The sequence below is a fragment of the Chlamydotis macqueenii genome, chromosome 5 (assembly GCF_036417535.1).
Source record: "Chlamydotis macqueenii isolate bChlMac1 chromosome 5, bChlMac1.mat, whole genome shotgun sequence".
NCBI classification, from domain to species: Eukaryota; Metazoa; Chordata; class Aves; order Otidiformes; family Otididae; genus Chlamydotis; species Chlamydotis macqueenii.
Genome location: NC_141560.1, coordinates 19,855,698 through 19,876,530, shown reverse-complemented (window position 1 = coordinate 19,876,530; position 20,833 = coordinate 19,855,698). Strand labels below are relative to the sequence as shown.

Genomic DNA, 20,833 nt, shown 5'->3' with positions numbered 1-20,833 from the left:
GATCCCACTTTGCTCTCCAGAAGCTTCCCTTAGCTGATCATGATTGATTTATCTCACAGAAGGAACAGTCTTGTCCTCCACCGAGGAAACAGAAGCAAAATTTTACTTCTGCTAACTCCTTTCTAAGAAAGCACAACAAAGAGCAAACTGACAGAAAGGCATTTTTATTGTCTCTCACAATCCAGTCTTCATCCGTAAATTTCTGATCTCATTTTACCTCCTACAGATCACCTCACCCTGGTCCTTTGCACACTTTCTCTTCTGCCCTCTGATTAGGATGGTCTTTTCCTATTGTTCATTTACTTCCCCATTCACCCTTCATTTTAACAAATCCTTGGCAATATCATCTGACACTCCCCCTGTGGTACTGTTTGGTTTTTGACTGATTGCTGTCTCTCATCTTCATCTACCTCCTAGTCCTTTTTATTCCTGGTATCAGAGTAATCACACAAACTCTGTAACCCACTCATTGATTCCAGCTCTTTGAAATATCATTGCAATGCTCCTCAGAACATAAAATTGTATTTTTAAAAATCAAAATAATACAGATTTCTAGAATACTACAGGCAAAGGCATTATATTTTCTGACCTGATATCTTGAATTGCTGATCTTCTGTCCCTTTTTTTCCCCCAGATTTTTAGAGAGGTCACAAGCAAGATAATAAATTCTCCATTTTTCATGCCAATAGCTACCATATCCCCTTCTGGGCTGTAACAAACAGTACGAGCTGCGTGTCCTAAGCTGACTTTGTTCAGCATCTTCTGTGAAGAAATAAACAACCCAGAAGAGTAAATGTTTCTATTTGTTCGTATTTCAAAAGTACTTTATGAGAACAGTTTGCCACTATCAGATGGATGATTCTCAGAATAAATTAAAACACAAGTCTCAAGTCCCCAACATCACCACAAGTCTAGGTTTGTTTTGTTTTTTTTTTTCCTAAACAGCAACTGTTCTCCAACACCTACCTTTTCAACAATATCCCAGAGTCTTACTGTGCCATCTTCTGCAGCAGAAAGGAAAAAATCTCTGGAAGGATGTGTTGCTAGGCCCCAGATTGGTCCATCCATATGACCATTAATTAGAATGTTACATGCAGCATTTTTCTCTCCAACTTCAATTATTTCGGCATTTCTTGTCCCAACGAGAATTTTCCCCTTGAACAACAGTAAAAGAATTATCTCTGATATAATATATTAACTAGTCATGATGGACTGTTATAAAGATGTAATCCAAAGGTATAGTTCTGTCAAGGTTTGCTGAAATCAAGTAATCAAATAGTCAAAAGTAGTTTATTTTTTAAACTTCTCTACAATTTATTAAAGTAGAAAGCTGTATCATGATGCTAGTTATTGCTTGTAAGTCAGATATTTGGTATGAAAAGAAAATAGAAAAGGAATCCTTAGTCTTTAGTACAAATATATACAGGATATTATTGTAAGACTAAGATCTCCTGAGGTAGATTTTTTCTGCTCTAAAATCAGTTGTAGACACCTTCTAGCTCAACCTTGAATTTCAAATACTAATTCTAAGAGAAAGAGGAAGTCATCAGATATTTAATGCTACAGATCAACCAAAAATGATAAGCTTTATTTTAAAGACATGATGCTCTCTTTACCTTGCCTCTGCAAACAGAGCGAACACAGTCTGTCATTTGTCCTGTCTCTAGCCTGAAGGCACGACATCGTTTCAGCTCTTGATCCCATAGCTTAACTGCTCCTCCTTCCTTTGAACTATGAAGAAATCAGGAACAACCATGAGTAATGGCTGGCACAAAAAAAAGACAATTAATATATGAAAGAACTGTATAATTTAATATAATGCATTGTAAATGAGACATTTTAGTATGTTTTAAATCATTAAAGATTCCATTTGTTTTTACTGAACAGGTGATGTTAATATGCTGAGCCTCCTTGCTAAGAAGACATACTGATTCAAAGTCCTTGTACTACTGTACAGAACAAGCTGAAAGACAGTCGCTGCTAAGCTTAGTCTGAGTTAGTAGCTCTTAGGGAATTTGTCTAGTCAAAGGAACAGTAAAGTGTGCGAACAAACTGCAATCTTATTAAGAGAGGCAGAGATTATCAAAATATTGTTGAGGGTAACAGGAAAGACACATTTCACTGCTGTGAAATAAATGACAAAGGTACAGGAGAAAAATCACACAATGTTAACTGCACTAGATAACTAATAAGTATTAATCAAGAGAGCACTAAGTATTTCCCACTCACTTTCAAGAGAAATGTATTTCAGTAAAGAACACATTAAAATAAAAAAAGTTTCTAAAAAGGAGATATTGTTTAATGAAACAGTTACAACTGTCATTTCCAGCTGAGCTAGGACATGTTTCATCCATCTTCAAAGAGAAAAGAATCTCCACCAGCAGAAGATATAATGTTCTACAATATTGAGCTGCCAGTGTTACAACTTCAATTACTGAATGAACCCTGACAAAGAATTCCAGGAAGTTTAATCACAATTACTGCTTTTGTTCTATCATTACTAAAAGAATTGTAACGAACTATAAATTGCTAGTTCTTGCAGTATTTTAGCTTCCCAGTAGCACTGTTTTGACATATGATTGGTCATCATACTCAGCAAAAAATATTTCATCAAAAGAGGCTGTGAACTGCAATTAAGAAGGCCAAGGCAGAAGCAAACATGCAATTTTCCTAAATGTAGAATTTGTTTTGTATACTTTCAATACTCCATTTTCCACAGGAGATGAATTACTGTTTCTTCCTGTTATTCATTACTATTTCTTTCAGATCAAATACTAATGATTAAGAGGCTCTGAAGCTAAGTGTCAGAGAGAACATCCTCCAAGTAAAATCGTGCTGGTGTTTTATAAATGCTAGAAGAAAATATTTCAATGCAGGAATAAATAAGTTTTCAGCTGGGTCTGAATATCAAGCAGGATCGTTAATGACTATTTAAGGAAGAGGTAGCAAGCAGCTTGTGTCCTGCAAAATGGGGAACTATCATGCCATCAAATGGACTGTGTTACAGCTGAAGCTTTTTTTTTTTCTTTTATCATTAGCAAGGCACTAAGAAAAAAATTAAAATGCTTGAAGAGATATTTTGCTTACAATCCCAGAAACAAAGGATGTTGCTGTACCTTAGATGTGAGAGAAGACAGTTTGCCTCTGACATCATAACTAACTAGATCCTTCCTTTAGAAGAAGCTGTGCATTATGCTGTTATAATATTTATCATTTATTTATTTAATCACAGTTGTGCAAATTACTTCTATTAACAAACTCAGTTCAACTTCAGAAAAAGTAGTAACCCATCAAGGACTAGGTAACTTTTTAATGTTTAAAGCTATATTTCAAACTAATGTTTTTTTCTCTTCTCAAAAATAATACTATTGTGATTAATACCATTGAACCATGTAGTAACATGATAAGGTGATTTCAAGGCTACTTTTGATTATAATAGTTCAGTCCTTTTCAGGTTAAGGTGGGAGAACTGCATCATCTCTCTGGTAATCTGAAGTTGGAGAAACATTACCTGAATGATTTAATGCAGTATAACTGATAAAGCAGTATAATTGACAATCCATTCACATAATTTATTTTACACTTTCCTATTATTTTTAACCAAAATAACATAAATTCACCATAAAATGCCTGAAGAAGCTTGCATGTGTGCTTTAGAAAGCTGACTGTTATCTAAGAGTTAAAATTAAGAAGAACAACTTGTATAGCATTTAGATTCTAATTCATCCCCCTTGACTCTAGGTACTTAAACAAGGCCCCAGGTCAGGATCCTAGCAACTCTAGGCTTTCTCTTATAATCAATGAAAAAAAGGGTACTTAAACCTCATCTGGGCTTACCTGCACTTTGGAGGGGGTGGCTACTTTTTTTCCTACCATCTACTCATGGATCCGAACTGACTACTCTTCTAGCTTTGATGTCTCAACTGTCTACTGTTAGATGGGATGAATCTAAACCAATTTTAAAGAACACACGTGCATACAGAAAAAAAAGAAAAAAGACTCACGGCCTTTCTTTGCCTCCTGTAACGATCAAACCATCTCTTAATGTGGTGTACATTGTGAAGACGGGTCCATTGTGAGCTTTGGCCACAATTCGTATCAACACATGATCTTTCCAAACACAAACATCTCCACTGATAGTACCGGTAAATGTCAAGTTATTCTGAAAAAGGGAAAAATACACTCATCATCTGATTCTGAGTAACGCAGGAAGAAAAGCATTCAGAAATAAAGATCATCACCATTTGCATTTAGGCTAGATTGCTTTTATTTGCTGCTGTAGAAGAGCAAATTGTGGAAGGGGTAATAAGAACCTGTAGAGACAAAACAATGAGCTACTATATTCTTTCTTGAAGCCTGAAACATGCTTTCTTGCAGCTAATAGGCTCTGCACTGCAAGAAGAAATGCAATGACTTAAGCTTCAGCCATAGGGTTATCTATGTTTTCAGCCTACCAGGTGTGCAAACTGTGGTAAAAAAGTAGAAAACCAAGAACAGTTTTGACATTTCACACAGGCAATCTGCACCCCACTCCTATGTACATTATGCTTGCAGTCATTTTTGTTGTTAGGTGAAGGTATTCACTGATTACAGTAACAATTAGTTTATGAAGAAAAGTTTGACTTAACTCAGAACTAAAAGCTGCTTGTTCTTCTTTACTTCTGCTTCCTGTTTTTGAAAGGTAATAAAAATAAATGTAATTACCTCTGAATTTAAGGGCAATTTATTAGGATACACTTAAACCCAAGAGGAACTGTTTATTGAGAAAAACTCTTTTACTAACTTAGATGAACAATCCTCAAATTCAGTATCATGTGTAGTATTTTAGAGTACCAGTATGCATGTATAGATTTGGCAAGAACATTTTCCTTGACTAAGGTAGGTTGATGTTCTACATCCTGTTTTTAAGGGTGGTGTGTGGGGGTGCCCTAATAAATGAGTAAATAAAAGATGACTGGAAATAAACTTGGGAGCAGATCCTCTGATCATCCTCAGAGCATAACTGCTGAGCTGTTTCTAACTCCTGTTTAGGAGCACATGAACTAGCTGCTTCTGAGACAAAAACAAGCAAGAAAAGCACTCCCAGAACTCCTAGAAAAGTACGGAGAACACACCAGGTTTGGCTTTATTCAGTTTGCAGAGCTTTTTACAAAACCCCTGCAAGCTTTGCATCCTCAAACAACCTCATACCATACTCAAGGACATTTAGCATAGAGCCCAATTTTCACGCTAAGAATCTGTCCTCCGTAAGAAAGTTCACAGAGGTTTCCCAAACCCCAGCCTAACACCTGGGCTATGCACCTCTAGCAGTTCTCATTTGGAAGACACCTTGTTGCTTTGTAGGACTATCTCTCCTGTCAGTAGTACTTGAGAGAGACACCACTCTGCAGAAGAGAGAGTCTCATGACAAATGAAACCACAGGCCACAGTTACAGTTTCAAAAATCTAAATCAATAGTATAAATTCAGTCTGGATCCAACCCGCAGATCAGCAAGCAGGACAGTAACACACACAATAAAAGCGAAGTACCAATTCACAGGAGAAATCTATGGCTATCTGCCCAGCTGAAGAGATGAGTGCTGCTCATAGAGACCAACTCCTGAAATGTCAAAACCGTGGAACTTAGCAACAAGGCCTGCATCTGTCAAAAAAACCCCAAAGCAAACCAAAACCCTATTGCAGTCATCTAACAATTACAGGTGTTAATGAATGCCCCAGGACAATGCTGCTCTCAGACCACCCATGAGCAGTAATGCATACAGATTATAATACAATCACCCCGAGCTGGGCAGAAAATTAGCCTCACTCCTACTATTTGGTTCCTGCAGTCTAGAGTCAGCTTTGTTTTACCTAGATTAAATATCAAGCAGCGTATTATCAGTCCAAAGCACCTACGTTTGTTTCTTTTGAAAATATCCAAATTCATAATCTTTTTTCTTTTCTGTTCTAAAGAAACCCTGCATTAGTTCTCACTAGCAAGCAAGTATCAGAAACACTAAACTGAGTTTAATAAAACAACTGACATACTCATGAGCAGGTTAGAAAAGTCTCGAACTGAATAAATGTAGAAGAGTAAAGAATTTTTTGTTTGTATGTGTTTTAAAATAGTTTGTTAAGGTACGTACCGCTCCAAAAGCTACAGATAGCATTGTTTGCATTCGGGCATCTTCTATGGAGCTCAGTAGCCCTTTTTTACTGAGAAGAGCTCTTCCAGCCAGTGTCCAGAACCTCACATGTTTTACTCCCACAGAAACAAACTGGGTATCTGAATCTGGTCTGAATTCTGCTACAAATATACGCTGGTTATGACCAGCTCGGCTGGCAATTTTGGCACCTGGCAGAAAGAAAATTGATATTTTGAATTCATCGAGAAAAATACACATTTATAGTTTAAAAAAGGACAAAAAATATGGACAATGATGAGTCATCCAAGACCACACAGGTCAGGAAAAAAAGCACAAACTGCTTCTAAATTAAAACTAAATTAAGATGCAGATTTAAAAAAATAATTTAATAAGACCCAGTAGCAAAGTGTATGTTGTGGTTTTGTTTAGTGGGGGGGGGGGGGCCTAAGGTGGTAGCTTCTGTAGGAAACTGCTAGAAGTTGCTCCCCTTTGTTCAGTGGACTCAGCCAGGCCTAGGGCGGACCCGTTGCTGGCCAAGGCCGAGCCGATTGGTAGCAGAAAGTTCCGTGATAACGTCTCTGCGATAACGTATTTAGGAAGGGAAAAAGAGGAAAAAAAAAAGAGAGAAGAGAAGATGTGAAGAAGCTGAGTGGGGGCAGAGGCGCAGAGGGGGAGGTGCAGGCCTCATGGGCCTTGCAGGCCTCACCCTCTGGCCTCTCACCAGGTGGCTGACTGGGCCCGGCCCGGCTGCAGGAAGTGGAGAGGAGATGAGCTGGATGACATGAAGAGATTCTGAGAGGCGTCTGCCAGCCTGTTATGAAGAACTTTTCTTGTGAGAGAAACAGCTGGAGACACCAAGGCCAGTTCAGAAGGAGGGGGAGGAGTAATGCTGCTCCTGGCCAAGATTCCCCTGCAGCCTGTGGTGACGACCATGGTGGAGCAGGTTGTCCCCCTGCAGCCCATGGAGGTCCACAGAGGAGCAGAGATCCACCTGGAGCCCATGGAGGACCCCACACCAGGAGAGGTGGATGCCTGAAGGTGGCTGTGGCCCGTGGAGGGCCCACTGGGGCAGCCATTCTGGAGAGACTGCACCCCGTGGAAGAGATGACCCACACCGGAGCAGTTCCACAAAGGACTGCGGCCCGTGGGTGGGACCGCACACTGGAGCAGCGGAGGAATGTGAGGAGTTCTTCCCCCGACCATGAAGCAGCGGCGTAAAACAATGCATGATGAACTGACCGCAGCCCCCATTCCCTCTTTCCCCCTGTGCCGCTGGGGGTGGGGGAAGGTGGTAGAGATACTTGGGAAGAGGGAGGGGTCATGGGAGGTTGTCTTGTTTCCTGTCTCATTATTCTGCTAGTTTTAGTAATAAATGGTTTTCTCCAAGTCGATAGGCTGCCCAGAGAGGTGGTGGATGCCCCATCCCTGGAAACATTCAAGGTCAGGTTGGATGAGGCTCTGAGCAACCTGATCTCGTTGGAGATGTTCCTGCTCCTTGCAGGGGGGTTGGACTAGATGACGTCTAATAGTCCCTTCCAACCCAAACCACTCTATGATTCTATGATTTATTTTACCTCTTCTTGTACAGTGCATAGTGTACAGCATTTATTTTAATAATTTTTCAGCTGCTGATATTTTTGTTACAATTCCTTTTGACTCAAGTCAACATACCTCTAACAACATAAACACATTCTATAAAAACAATCGCTTGCCTACCTTCCTGCCACTTCCAAATGGTAATGGTATGTTCAGGATCCAGTCCTACGGAGAGCAGCAGTTTGCCAGTGGCACTGAAACTGACTGAGCAAACGCCCTTTGAATGGTAGCACCGCAGTACCGACAGTGTCTGTTTGTTCATTGCATCCCACACATGAATAGAAGGAGCTGTAGCTACACAAATATAAAACCATGTAATTAGTATAAGTTTTGAAAATGTCTAATGATTTCCTAATTGAAGAAGTTAATATTTTTTAATAAGAAAAACAATATTATTCTGGTCAGATGAAAAAAAAAAAGAAAGAAAAGAGGAGATTTTGGCCTCCCTTTGGAAACCAATTTACGGCAATCAGGATCATTAAGTAGGACTAAGAAGTTGGCCTCATTACACTACTGGAGGTGAAAACTTTGCTTAACCTGTTACTGGACTTCTGAAGGACTGCAGAAGCTCTGCAAGCAAGCTGTCTTCTTCTGTTTTTCTTCTAGTAAAAAGCTCAGCATGCTAATTCAAAAACTTTGATAAATATTGAGTAGATCATCAAGAATGTTATTTCTACATACGGCTTTTGGACAACTGATAGGTACAGGGAAATTAGTTTACAGTGCAAGGCCAAAATCTCCTTTTCCACAAAATGGCCATCTGTCTGAAATGCATGCTCACTTAGGAGAACGTCAGCTGAATAATCAGCTTGCTTACTGATGCAGAAGAACTAGGGTATTTAATTTAGTTTGCACTGTTTAGACTGCAAGCTCTTTGCAGTAAGAATTGTCTTTCCATGCTACTAATGTGTGTGATTATTTCTATTATGATGACAGCTAGTTTTTTTCCAAATGCAATGCCTTCTCCAAAGATCTTGCAAGCAATGTATAGTTTGCAATTTCTGAATAACATCTAAGCCATTTCCAGGACAATTAGATTCTCCTTCAAACTTCCTTACTTCTGATGTCTACAAAATCTGACTGCAGAGTCTAGAGGTTATTACTGGTTATTGTTGTAGACCCAGCTTAACATAAAGTAAATTCTATTTCAGCTCCATGCTCTGTGTTTCTAATCAGCTAAATCTAGTCCCTCAAAAGCACACATAGAATGGGAAGCAGTAGGCACAGGGGGCTAGGTAAAATTTTAGCCACATGAAACTAAGTTTTTGAGCATAATTCCACAGCTGCTCCAAAACAGTCTTTAGAATAATCTTGCTAATTTCTTCTGTTTCCCATTGGAATTTCTGTCATGGCACCAACATGCTGTTATCATCACTTTTTGAGAGGTATTACAGCATAGTATAGAGATGCCATTAAAAAAGAAAGGGCAGGGATTGGCAACAACTTACATGTCTCAATATTTTCAGCAAAATCCTTGCTGTCCTTATGGAAAGTTGAGGGAAGGGAAAGCTTTATTATGGCTCTGAACTGGTTTTACCACTTCAGCACTCCCCTTGATAAAACTCAGTACTGCCCTTGACCTGTGCACCTCCTGTACAACCTTGACCAAATTTTTTCTTTTGGATTGTAGACAGAAACTTTCACCTAGATTTCATTAATAAGAACTGACAAAATCTTTCAGAGCAAGATTTGCAGGACAGAGATCGTGGACTCCTGAGTCCTCCTACTTGGCCGTGTTCTTCTGAAAGTCCCCGCCCTGACATTGCATCCTGCTTGTGGAATATTCCAGCTGCTCAACATCTGCTTTCACAAGAGAGATTTTCTAAGGTGTCATCTCCTTCTGGGAAAAGTTAGATTAAGCTACCATGGGCTAGCAGGACAAAAAGTATCATCAGTACGATGAAGCAAATCTATACCAAGTCATTACAAAACTTAATTTGCCATTCCAGCCTATTATAAACATTACTGCTTCAAGTACCCCTGCATCACTGCAAACAACAGAAAATTGGAACTAGAAAAGCAAAAGTTGTTGGTAAGAAAGGTGTCCAATAGCCATCAATAAATTTTAAGTGAAACTGTGCAACTTTCTGATGAAGGCAGGCAGCAGCTTGGATTCCAGACTAATGGTTCCATAAAGAAGAAGAAAGTAAGAGTGCTGGTTTCAGGCAGTGACAACAGAATTTAGTAATATACACAAGCTCAAACTGAAATTGCAGTAGGAAGAAGGCAAGTGAGAGTGGGAAAGTCTCCAGGCATTATATGCAGGATTAGAGATGTTCTTTTATATAAACAATCATACCATCACTGCTTCTTTTACACAATTTAAAAGTGTGGGAAAAGGTACCTATATTCTTCCTTTCATCCTTAGAGCAAGCACAATTTGGCATATTTAAAAGAAGTCAACACACATTAAAAATGCCATTGTACATTTGTTCTTCACGGAACAATATTTAGATCCACACAAAGATTATTATACTTTCTAGGTACACATGAACACACTTATGCATCTCTGAAGATGTGTCACAAGACAATTATGGCTGCTCAACAATGAACTCATTCACACATGATGGTGATGAATTTTTAAGATTACAGTTGAAAAACCAACATATTAATAAAAAAAATAGCTCAGTCAAGACTATCAAACTGATAAAGGAAAAAATTAAACTGACATCATAACAAGCATTTTGGATCAATGGTAATAACTGCATGACAATCATACAAAAATGTGAAAGGTGATTGTTTTTTTCACTCAGTCACCTAGGCCTCCTCAATGAAATTTACTTTAGAAACGTATATTTTAAATTATGCTCAATTGAGTGTCCAAAATAAAAGGTAGTTGTCAGCCCCAACATGTCTATAAAACCTGCAAGCATACACAGGAATGCTACAGTAGCAGTATGTATTAGAACTCACTAATCACTGGGCAGCAAGAAGGGAACATGTTACAGCAAAAGTAGCTTTTAAGTGTGTTCTAACATTTTAATTGTTTCAATATTTACAATTTGCTGAGCTGTTCTGGTTTATATTCAGTGCTGTCAGTAATATGACTGATACAGGATTTTAATAAACTAAAAATGAATTCATGTCACTTATTGCTCTATAAAGCTGTAGACAGCTACTAGATAGGCTAACTACACCTGAAGATGTTAAAATTTTATTTCCCTTACCTGACATATCTGCTGAGTCTCCTGTAATGGAAAAGCAGCAGAAACATAATTAGACCAGAAATGAGATAAGTGCTAAAGAAAATATATGCCACATTTAGTGTAAATTTTAACACACCCCTTGATGTCATCTCTTTGCATTGCAGCAGCACCAATACTGCTTTTAGTGTTAAAGATGAACAGTTACTGATAAAAGGCGGTCACATCAGAAACAAAAATTCCTAGAGTTAATATATTTTGAGTTACAACAAAAGATCTAGTTTTAGTGTACATTACGTCTCTCTCTGCCAAACTAAATAAAAAACTTATTTTACACGTTACTGATATTTTAACAAATTACGTGGAAAAAAAATGCTGATTGCTGTTCTGCTAAGAAGCAATGTCTGAGTCTGATCTTGACAGGTGGCAAATACATCCCATGTTCTTCTACAGGAGCATTAAGAAATTAGGATTATAAAGGTTCAGGTACTGGAAAGTATTACTGAGAATCTGTGTAACAGCATTACAGTTTAAAAGCACTTGAAATAATGTTTCTGTACATCTTCTGAAGATTTAAATCATGCTGGTAAAGCTATGTTTGTGCCACTCGTATCAGTAGAAAAAGTAGCAGCAGTTAAGTATGTTCTTTATGGAGCATGTATCCCTTAACATCTGTTCAGAATCTAAAAATAAGTGTTGTTTGAAGATATTTTGCTTCCAGCTCATTTTTCAGATTTAATTCTCTCCTTAAATATATGTTTTGTAGTTTAATTTTTAAGAGTTATCTGCTCCTGATTTGTATGCCTTAATCCACATTACAAAACAGCTAAAATTGTTCTACTGCTAGTTGATGTAGAAATGATTATGAAATAAAAATGCATTAAGGGTCCTGTGTTTCTTCTTAGGTAAGACAAACACCAGAGAAAATCGATGCAAAGAACAAATTTTGACATTATGCTGCCATTCTTCCTATGTATTCTATCATACGGAAAGGCAAACAGGTCCAGATTAAGAAACACGCTGGAAAAGCAAATTCCTAAAGACAATAAAAGGTCTGTAATTCCTGCGAATGTTCTTTGCAATCAAACCATAGGCAAAATCTGCTTATAATTTTTTCCATTTAAATAATTTCCAATAACGATTTCTTTAAACTGATATGAGGCAAGAAACTCACCAAGAAATGAAGCTATTTTAGCTAAGCAGTTACTACTAACAATGAGTCAATTTTAATGAGACATGCATCTAAAAATTCGAAAGACAGAGGGAAGCAGGTAATAAACTCTGATAAACTGTTTAGATGAAACATCTAAAACAAACCTACAGGAAAAAAAAAAACCTATTCTGGCTAAAATAAACAAAGCAGTTTTGTATTCTATGCACTAAGGAAAATAGTGTGGTTTAGAATCTGCTGAGAAACAACTGAAGGTATGAAAACTGCAATTGGTTTGTAGGACTACAAAAATAACACTATTCTGTAAAATTTAGAAACAGCAGTATTAGTTAAGCTATGCAGATGCACAGTTTTCTTTTTCTTTTTCCTTTTTTAAACCTGGTTAGTTCACAGATCAATTTTAATGTTACATATCTTTTCCTCCAAAATCAACATTTATCTGTAGGGAAATGCCATTAGGGATTTAGTTCTGCCTAGAATATCACAACTATGTATTACTGAAACACCAAGTAAGTATTATAAATCTGCCTGATGAGATGAAATCTACATAAAGTGACATCTATTTTAAGAATTCTGGGTTTAGTCCACATAGAAATGAAGGATAACTCAATTAAGCTTCTTTGGAAGGGCTATGACTCTTTAGAAGGCCTAACACAAGCTGACAGATAAATAAAGCCAGACCGATTTCATGGGGCTTAAGATTTCTAAAAAAATATTTTTGATAACACTCCAAACAAAAGATAAGCTTAATCTTCTTTCATGCCTCAATGTTTTTCGTTCAACTTTATTAAATTACACTCAAAGAAACATATAAAGAGGACAGGTAACTGAGTAACACTCATACAAACGGAGATAGCATAATAAAATATTTTTTTGTGATTTATCATGAGCTCACAAGGCCCTAATTGCATGCTCTTATGTTAATTACTTTTTACAAAAATACAAACATACCTACTTGGCCAGTTGCCACTATGTTGGTAAACTTGGGGTGCTGATTTACAGTGAGGCACAAAATATCATCATTGTGTTCCTGGTAAAAAGACTGAGAACCTTAAAAAAAATAAAGTCCAACTTAAAAACATTTATACACACATAGACATGGTTAATGTTCAAAAACGTTATAGTATGTGTTAGGAAACAGCATTATGGTGATATTTCAGTTCAGAGATTAAAAACAGGAGACAAACTCCTAATTTTTTATCTCGATTTTAACACATAGCACTCAATAACTCCAAACTATTCCCTCAAGTTTTCTATATCAAGTTGCTTAAATATCACAGAAACAAATGGCATTGTGTTACTCTTTAAAAAGTCTAAGTTATCTAAACTAAATTGGTTATTGGGAATGACTGTATGTGATAAGGATGACTGAAAAGTAAAACAAATAAAAATTACTTAACTTAGTTCAGAAAAAAAACATTAAACAACAATTCAATTGTTCAGTTGTTTTAGTTTCTGCGATCATCTTAACCAGCAAATTTCAGAAAGCTAATACTAAAATAATCAAATCTTTTCTTCCTTCAAAATTCAGTCACCAGAAAGATTTCAACATATATAGTTTGCTTCTGCATCTATTATGAGTCATCCCTACAGACTGAATTTTCAGCAACAAATAATATTCCCACATACTTTATAAGATTTAAAGCATACCAGTCACTTCATAAAATGTGCGAAGAAACATTTTTCCTCAAGTGGGTTTTCTCCTACCTGTTGCCACATTATACAAGATCCCAACAGATGCAGTATGATATATTACATCAGCACCATCATTCAAATAGTGCACATTGTTTCTGCAGTCCTTGCCTCGGTACCCAAATACCAGCTCCAAAATGAGGTCCTAAAAAAGATATTTAGATCTATTAGATACTCAAAATTTTAACGCAGTTATCAGCTTCTCAATTCGAGATTTTATTTTTCAAGTATGTCCTTATCCAGTAAAGGAAACGGGAGTTTAATGATGTCTCAAACTGACAGAAACTGAGATTTTGCCTTCCCTGTCAGCTTACATTGCTCTTCTTTCTTGTCACACACAGTCATGTCATCCTATAATCTGTTTGCTGGATGCTGTAGAATATTTCTTATGAGTATATATACACAGAAAGAGATACTCATACACATGCATATAAATAAATAAATTACAGTGAGCCAAGAAGAACACAGCTCTTTTGATGAAGAAAATACTAAGAAATGAAGAATGACAAACATTGGTACACAATTTAATTCCAGCTGGCAATTAAGAAAGCTGAATCACAGCCTAAAACTTCTAGAACGCTGATGGCAAAAGGCCATTTATTATGCTATATCAAACATTTTTTTCGTACTAGAGAAAATATTTCAGCTCATATGAAGAATTGCATTTTTCAAGGTTAGATGAAATTTCCATTTCAGATTAATCAAAAGTAAGTATATTTATTGGCATTGGTCATGTAATGAGAAAAAAAAAAGTGCCCAAGCTAAAGGTATCATTAATAGATTTTCTAAAATTAATTTCTTTTTAAAACTATTAACAATGATGAATTTGCAGTAAAAGATGCTTAGTTTTACTATCAATAATGCACCCATTAAAAATTCAGTTACAGAAACAGGACATAGTGCTTTCTACAAACTGCATTTAGAAGGTTTTACTGTTACTAAGAATTGCACTGTGTTCCATTTTGCTTGCAAGAAAAAGTAAAATCAGGCTTTTTTGGATTTAAAAAAAAAAATCTCTCCCTCTTTTTGGCATCTTTGACACAGTTAAAATGAACCAATCAGTGTGTTCACAAACATGTCAATTTCTGGCAAAAAAAAAAACCTAAAAGGAGAGGAAGAGGAGATAAATGGTTTTCTTACCTCTATAGGCCTCTTTTTTTTCCCAACATTATTTGTCTGAAGTTTTTCCGGCTGTGGCAATGCCCTACTAACTGGTGGTCTGAAATAAAGAACTGTGAATAAGAGAATGCTGTCCGTCACCCATTCCATACTAACACAGTATCTTTCAAACTGCTACTGCATTTGGAAAACTTATGCCCTATCCTGCTTAATGGATATTTGTATTCATCTTTAAAAGAAGTATCTCTGTTAAAGGAAAAAAACATTTGTTTAACATGCTAGGTTTTCCAACAATTTTTCAGCAATCCATGAGATTAATGCAAAAGCTTGCTCTGCAACGAATGACACTGATATAATGCTTAGCTTTTTCATGCTCTATTCTTAAGGTACTTCCATCTTCTCGGTAGCAACTTTTATTGGATAAACTTTAAAGGCCTACCTGATTAATCTAAATACTTGAGACAATAATTTTTGTTCCCACATGCCTTCAGTAGGCCCTAACTTTTCCTATTTTTGTAATAGTTTGTAAAGAACTGTCCATTCACTCTTACATCAACAGAAACAAGTTATTGATCATCACTTCCATGGAAGTGAACCATCACCATGCAAATACATGAATATCAGCCATAACTTATGTTCCGCTGTTCTGAATAGCCCAGATTTAATTAAGAAATCTCAACTAGATATGTTTGGTAAATATCTGTAACATATCTTTCAGATTATGTTAAACTATTCATATACAAAGAAACATACAAACAAACAAGTTTTATTCCTTAAAATTATGCAATTATTTCTACTAACTTGCAGGAGCAGTGGTTATTGATTCTATATATACAGCACATGTGGCCATGAAAAGAGACCTGTAAGTTTGACCCTTAAGAGGAACAATTCATTTAAAAATAAATTCTACATATAGAATCAATGAAAATCAGATTATTTAATCCAGCAGGCAGTGTGACCAAACTGATATTACACATAAAGCAACAGGTCAGCTCTCTTTCATATTCCCTTTTTAGTATAAAGTACTTTTAATTCCATCTCTGCTTTTGAATGATTACTTTAATGCAAAATAATCACGGTGTCTTTTCTAAGAAAAATAATTATAATTTGTTTGTACATTGCATATTTTGAACTACATTCAAAAAGTACTTTTTCAGTTATTCAAATAAAATACAATTTTCTGTGCCTTATTCCTCCATTTTATAGATTGACATACACCAATCAAAAGATTTCTATGTATTATAATGCAAATTATACTGTAATTATAAACTGTGTTCTGAGATACTTCAGTTACTTCCTCTATGCTTAGAAGCCTGTAAAGTACCTATGGAAAAAAAATCACAAAAGAAAAAGAGATGATGAAAAATTTCTGTCTGGTAACAAAGTCTGTCAGATGTCTGGATCACCCAAATGTGACCAAGTTTATTAAAACTCACTATTGTGTTAGATATGGCCAGAAGAAGGTACTTGAAATATCTAATGAAGCATCATAAATTTACATTTTATGAAATATAAGATCTTTACAATAGAAATTCCAAATCCAGATCTAAAAAGAAATATTGCTACTTTACATTGGACAGTTAATACAATGAGTCTTTTCACACGGAGAGAATACGGGCTGCATTAAACAAATCCTTATCAGAGTAAAGTATGAAATAATAATTTAAAGTTAAAAAGAAAATTCAAGGCATGAAGGAAAATAACTAAGACTCACATTTCACATTCATTCATAAATAAGTGCAAGTTAAAATAGAGAACACTAATTGAAGTACGGAGAAAGACTTTCATAACTTCACAAAGAATGGTAGTCTAACACTTGGTTTTTGCTACACCAAAATTCTTATTCTTGGAAAAGAGACTTCTAATAAACTGGCAGCAAAAGCAAAATCTGGGGACATCTACCTTATATAGCAATGCAAGTCAGAAAAGTAGTCCAATGTGGACATGCACTAAAGTCTCCTTGCTCAGAGTTAAATATTAAAAGATAGCAGCATTTAAATACATTCTTTCAGTCCTGCTTGAAAAAAGTTTGGTAGGAATGTATCCCCAGACTTCGTTCTCAAACGTCCTCGGTTATGGATCTTTTTTTTTCCTCTCTGAGGTCTCCAGCTAGAAGGAATTCACATACACCTTAAGACAGAAAAGTAAGGCATTTGCATTTCTTTTTCAGTTATAGCCCAGACCTAGCTCACACCATAGCATTCTGTCCCTTAGTCTGTGAAGGTGAAAAAGTATTCTTCTAACCTTTGGAAAAGAGGAGGAAAAGCAAACCAAGCATAGTCTGGCCTGCCCCCATCATCTGTACAAGCATGCTGGCCAGTACGGGAAGCAAGGAATACACCAGATTTCTGTCAGCAATCCCAACATCCAATTTCATGACCACTCTTGAATCTCTACTGTCTCTCAGCCAGCTCTTTTCCAGGTATTATACTTGATGACAAATTCCTAGCCTCCTCAGCTTCTCTTCTGTCCTATCACCACTGACTCCTAGCATCCTCTCATCTAGCCTGTCACATTACAACAATCATATCCCTAAGTATGATTAAAATTCTTACTTTTTAATGTTAAAAAATACAGAAACTACACTTCTATTTAGAAGTTTCTAAATTATCAACAGAAAGTACTACCAATAGGTTATAATATTTATTAGATTAAATAAAAATGGAGAAAGGTCATCTAAAGTTTTGCAGAGGAAAAAATCTTTGACGATGTTTGCCCCCCACCTTCACAGTAGATGAGCAATTTCAGGTACAAATACACTGACCAAGAGGTAACAGGTACCTCCCAGTGACACAGAAGCCTTCTTATCCCCGTGTGCTACTCAAATCGAATCAAATCTAATCAAGTAAAACTACAGAAATGCATGAGCAAAAATTGAAAGGCACAAATGCCATATGGGGAATGGGCTTTCTGAAAGCACTTCAGTGACACAGAGAATAAAAACTTGCCCTTATTCATTCAAGTAAAGGAAGAGACAGAGAAAGAGAGAAACTAATACAGGACCAATTATAATTTCCTGGTGTTGTAGTTCAGCCCCGATCGGGACCAGACTACGCAGTCACTCTCTCACTCCCCTCACCCTCCGAGAGAATAGGGGGAGATAATATAAGAAAAACAGCAGCTGGAAATCAGACATCTTCCTCAAACATCCAAGGTAAATTTACATTAAGATTCCCTTTTCTTTCATAAAGAACAACTTTTTTTTTTCCAGTATCTTTTTTGAAATTGTCACAGTGTCTACCAAAATATTAAAAAATACAGATTTGTTTGGGTTTTGGAATGTTATGGGGTGAGGGGTTTTTTTGGCACATGAATAGAAGTACTGCTTAAAACTAAACAAATTCTAGTCCTTAAAATCTCTGAAGTTAAACTGCAAAATAATAACCAGTTTTCTGCCTGTGCAATCAAGTCTTTGAAGAATGAACAAGGTTAACAAGTTAAATGAATTGCACATACCCATGATTATACATATCCTGTTATTTTTTGTCTAAGAACTACAGTTACTGAAATATATCTATTACCTGATTTGTATAACAGATTAATAAGAGCAGCTAACCCATTTTTTTCTACCTACAGTTTATTACTTTGAATTAGAATTAAAATTCCTTAATCCCTTTGATACCTCCATAATTGCTACTCACTTATTATTTAACTAGGAGCACACTTACAAATGCAAGAAGTCCCTTAAAAAACACTTATACAAAAGTGGTTCCTTAAAAAACACTTACATAATGTTGAGTTTAAATACTTTTTTAAATTAAGCAAACACAACATGTACCTTTCTCTTTTTAAACATGGAAATCAAGAACTACACTGAAGTGCTGCAAACTGGAAGACTGTATACCAGTGATTCTGTTGGTCCTAACCATTAAGTTTCCCCAAAAATTGGGGGTGAGGAGAGGGAAGGAAGAGGAACCTATAATAAATAGCATCAACGTTCACTGGTTTTCCACTGTTGTGTTACATCTTCTCTCTTATCACATGCAGTAGCTATAAAATCAAACAGCAAATACAGTAGGGATTATTGCAGAAATGTGAGACTAGCATGCTGTTTGTTGTGCATTGGCATGTTGTAGAACTCAAAAAGGCTTCTGAAGAAAAAGAAATCAAGCTGTCAATGACATATTAAGGGCTAAAAAGAAAATCACAATGCCACCTTACTGAGCTGTGAAGCATCAACACCCAAGATACAATTGCCAGCCTACACATATACCAACAGAAACATCCCCAAAGCTTCTTGAAGAAAGGAAAGCAGAAAAAGAGACACTCCTCTTATAGTTCTAAAAAGCCTTCCCAGCTGAGAGAGAAGCAGAATTTTTTATGCTTTTCAGATAGCAAGAAAATCTTTAAATGTACCTTCCTTTAGACTACATTGCAGCCAGTACATGGAACAAAAATGTCACATTCTAGATTTCTCTATTACTTTGAACAGTAGATGAAGAAGAGTATCAGTTACGAATGCTACTCTTAAAAAAAAAAAAGAAAAAGAAAAAGAAAAGTAGCACAAGAGCAAATGAAGATTTCCAATCAAAGACAGGAGACTACAATGCATTACCACAAAAAAACCTCACACTTAATCTGAAGCAAAAAGTCCAAACTGTAGGGAACCAACTCCATTTTCTTAGGAGAATTCCTAACAACTTATCCATAAAAATATTTTTATGCCCATCTCAATTTAGCGCTTCTAAGAAACCAAAAGGCGTTCCTAGAAATGCTGTTATTTAGGAGGAAAAATGTATGTTTGCCAGTTGTCAGAGACTAGTGCTGTTTAACTGCTGTTGCAAAGATACATAAAAATCAGAGACTGCGTGAGGACTGCATAGGTCAGGGGAGATCCAAGGAAATAAAAAGGGTACATCTACAACAGCAGAGCAAATCCCTGTAATTACATATTTGAGGTAAAGCAAATGAACAGTAAGTTCAACAAGTTTTTTTTTCCTGAAAAAAAAAAAACAACAAAAACAAAAACAAACCACCAAGCACAAATTTAATAGCAGTAGGAAATGTGACGACCATAGGTCATCCAGAGCTCTGGAGTAGAAGCGAGTGACAACACTGGTGCTGAGCAGGCAGGCAGCATGCAAGGGCTGTAGACTCCATCACAGGAGGTCAGTCCTGCTTTACAGATGGGGAAGACTGAGCAAAACTGCCCAATCCACCTCCTGCTCACACCAGAATGCTTCCAAATATTTTATATTTTTCTGATTTGTTATGGACAATTCAGCATCAGCCTTATTACTGTTCCTCTACAAATTGATACACAGCATAAAGAGTCCTCCTTCCACTTGTCACCCTCACATTTGACAAAGAGCACTCAAGGCTCATTTCTTTCCTTCTCCCCCCCCCCAATTTCATTTATGTCCCTGGAAGACAGATGAAAAAGTGAGTTAAAGAAAGAAAAGCAGAAAAACTAAACAGAGCAGGAGACCATATCTGAAGTTTCATGAAAGCAGTAAAAACTGAAAAGACACAGTTCTGGCACAAGTTTATGTTACTGGAACTGAACTGACTGTAAATAAAGATTTTTCTGCTGCTTGGCATTTGTATAACATTTTTATAACATTTGCTGTCTGCTAATCCCTTGTGATAGAACAGGAGAAAAGGTAAAACAATCTCACATTATACAACCCTTTGAAAAGAGCTTCTCCACTTAAAGGCTGTACAAATAAACAGGTACAAATATAGGCTCATATCCATCCTTAGCCAATAATTAGAGTACATTTATAATTGTACATTATCATACTACAGAATAATGTGAATGTACATTGGTCAATAAAACTTGACCTGAAAATTTATACTCAGCTATATTATCTAACAGGTCACCTAAACGATTTATACAAGTACCCATCTATGAAAGATTAACTACACTGATTCAGAGCAGTGGAACTGGAATGCAAATTACAAGCACATATGTATTTTTTTTCCCAATTAAGTTTCAAGGTGACAACCTGTGCACTGAAAAGGATATTGAAGACACCAGAATATAT

The 20,833-nt window shown here is 36.3% G+C and overlaps 1 protein-coding gene across 3 annotated transcripts in view; it reads right to left on the bottom strand.

Annotated features, from left to right (window-relative positions):
* EML5 (EMAP like 5) overlaps positions 1-20,833 on the bottom strand; it is a 113,439-nt gene that overhangs the window by 4,599 nt on the left and 88,007 nt on the right. For all 3 annotated transcript variants that reach the window (XM_086748363.1, XM_086748362.1, XM_086748361.1), the window contains 10 exons: positions 14,868-14,946; positions 13,743-13,872; positions 12,987-13,085; positions 10,889-10,909; positions 7,842-8,015; positions 6,126-6,334; positions 4,005-4,162; positions 1,617-1,731; positions 967-1,155; positions 590-762 (listed from right to left, as the gene is read on the bottom strand). In XM_086748363.1, the coding sequence (XP_086604489.1) occupies positions 590-762; positions 967-1,155; positions 1,617-1,731; positions 4,005-4,162; positions 6,126-6,334; positions 7,842-8,015; positions 10,889-10,909; positions 12,987-13,085; positions 13,743-13,872; positions 14,868-14,946 (1,347 nt within the window). The remainder of the gene's footprint in view (positions 1-589; positions 763-966; positions 1,156-1,616; positions 1,732-4,004; positions 4,163-6,125; positions 6,335-7,841; positions 8,016-10,888; positions 10,910-12,986; positions 13,086-13,742; positions 13,873-14,867; positions 14,947-20,833) is intronic.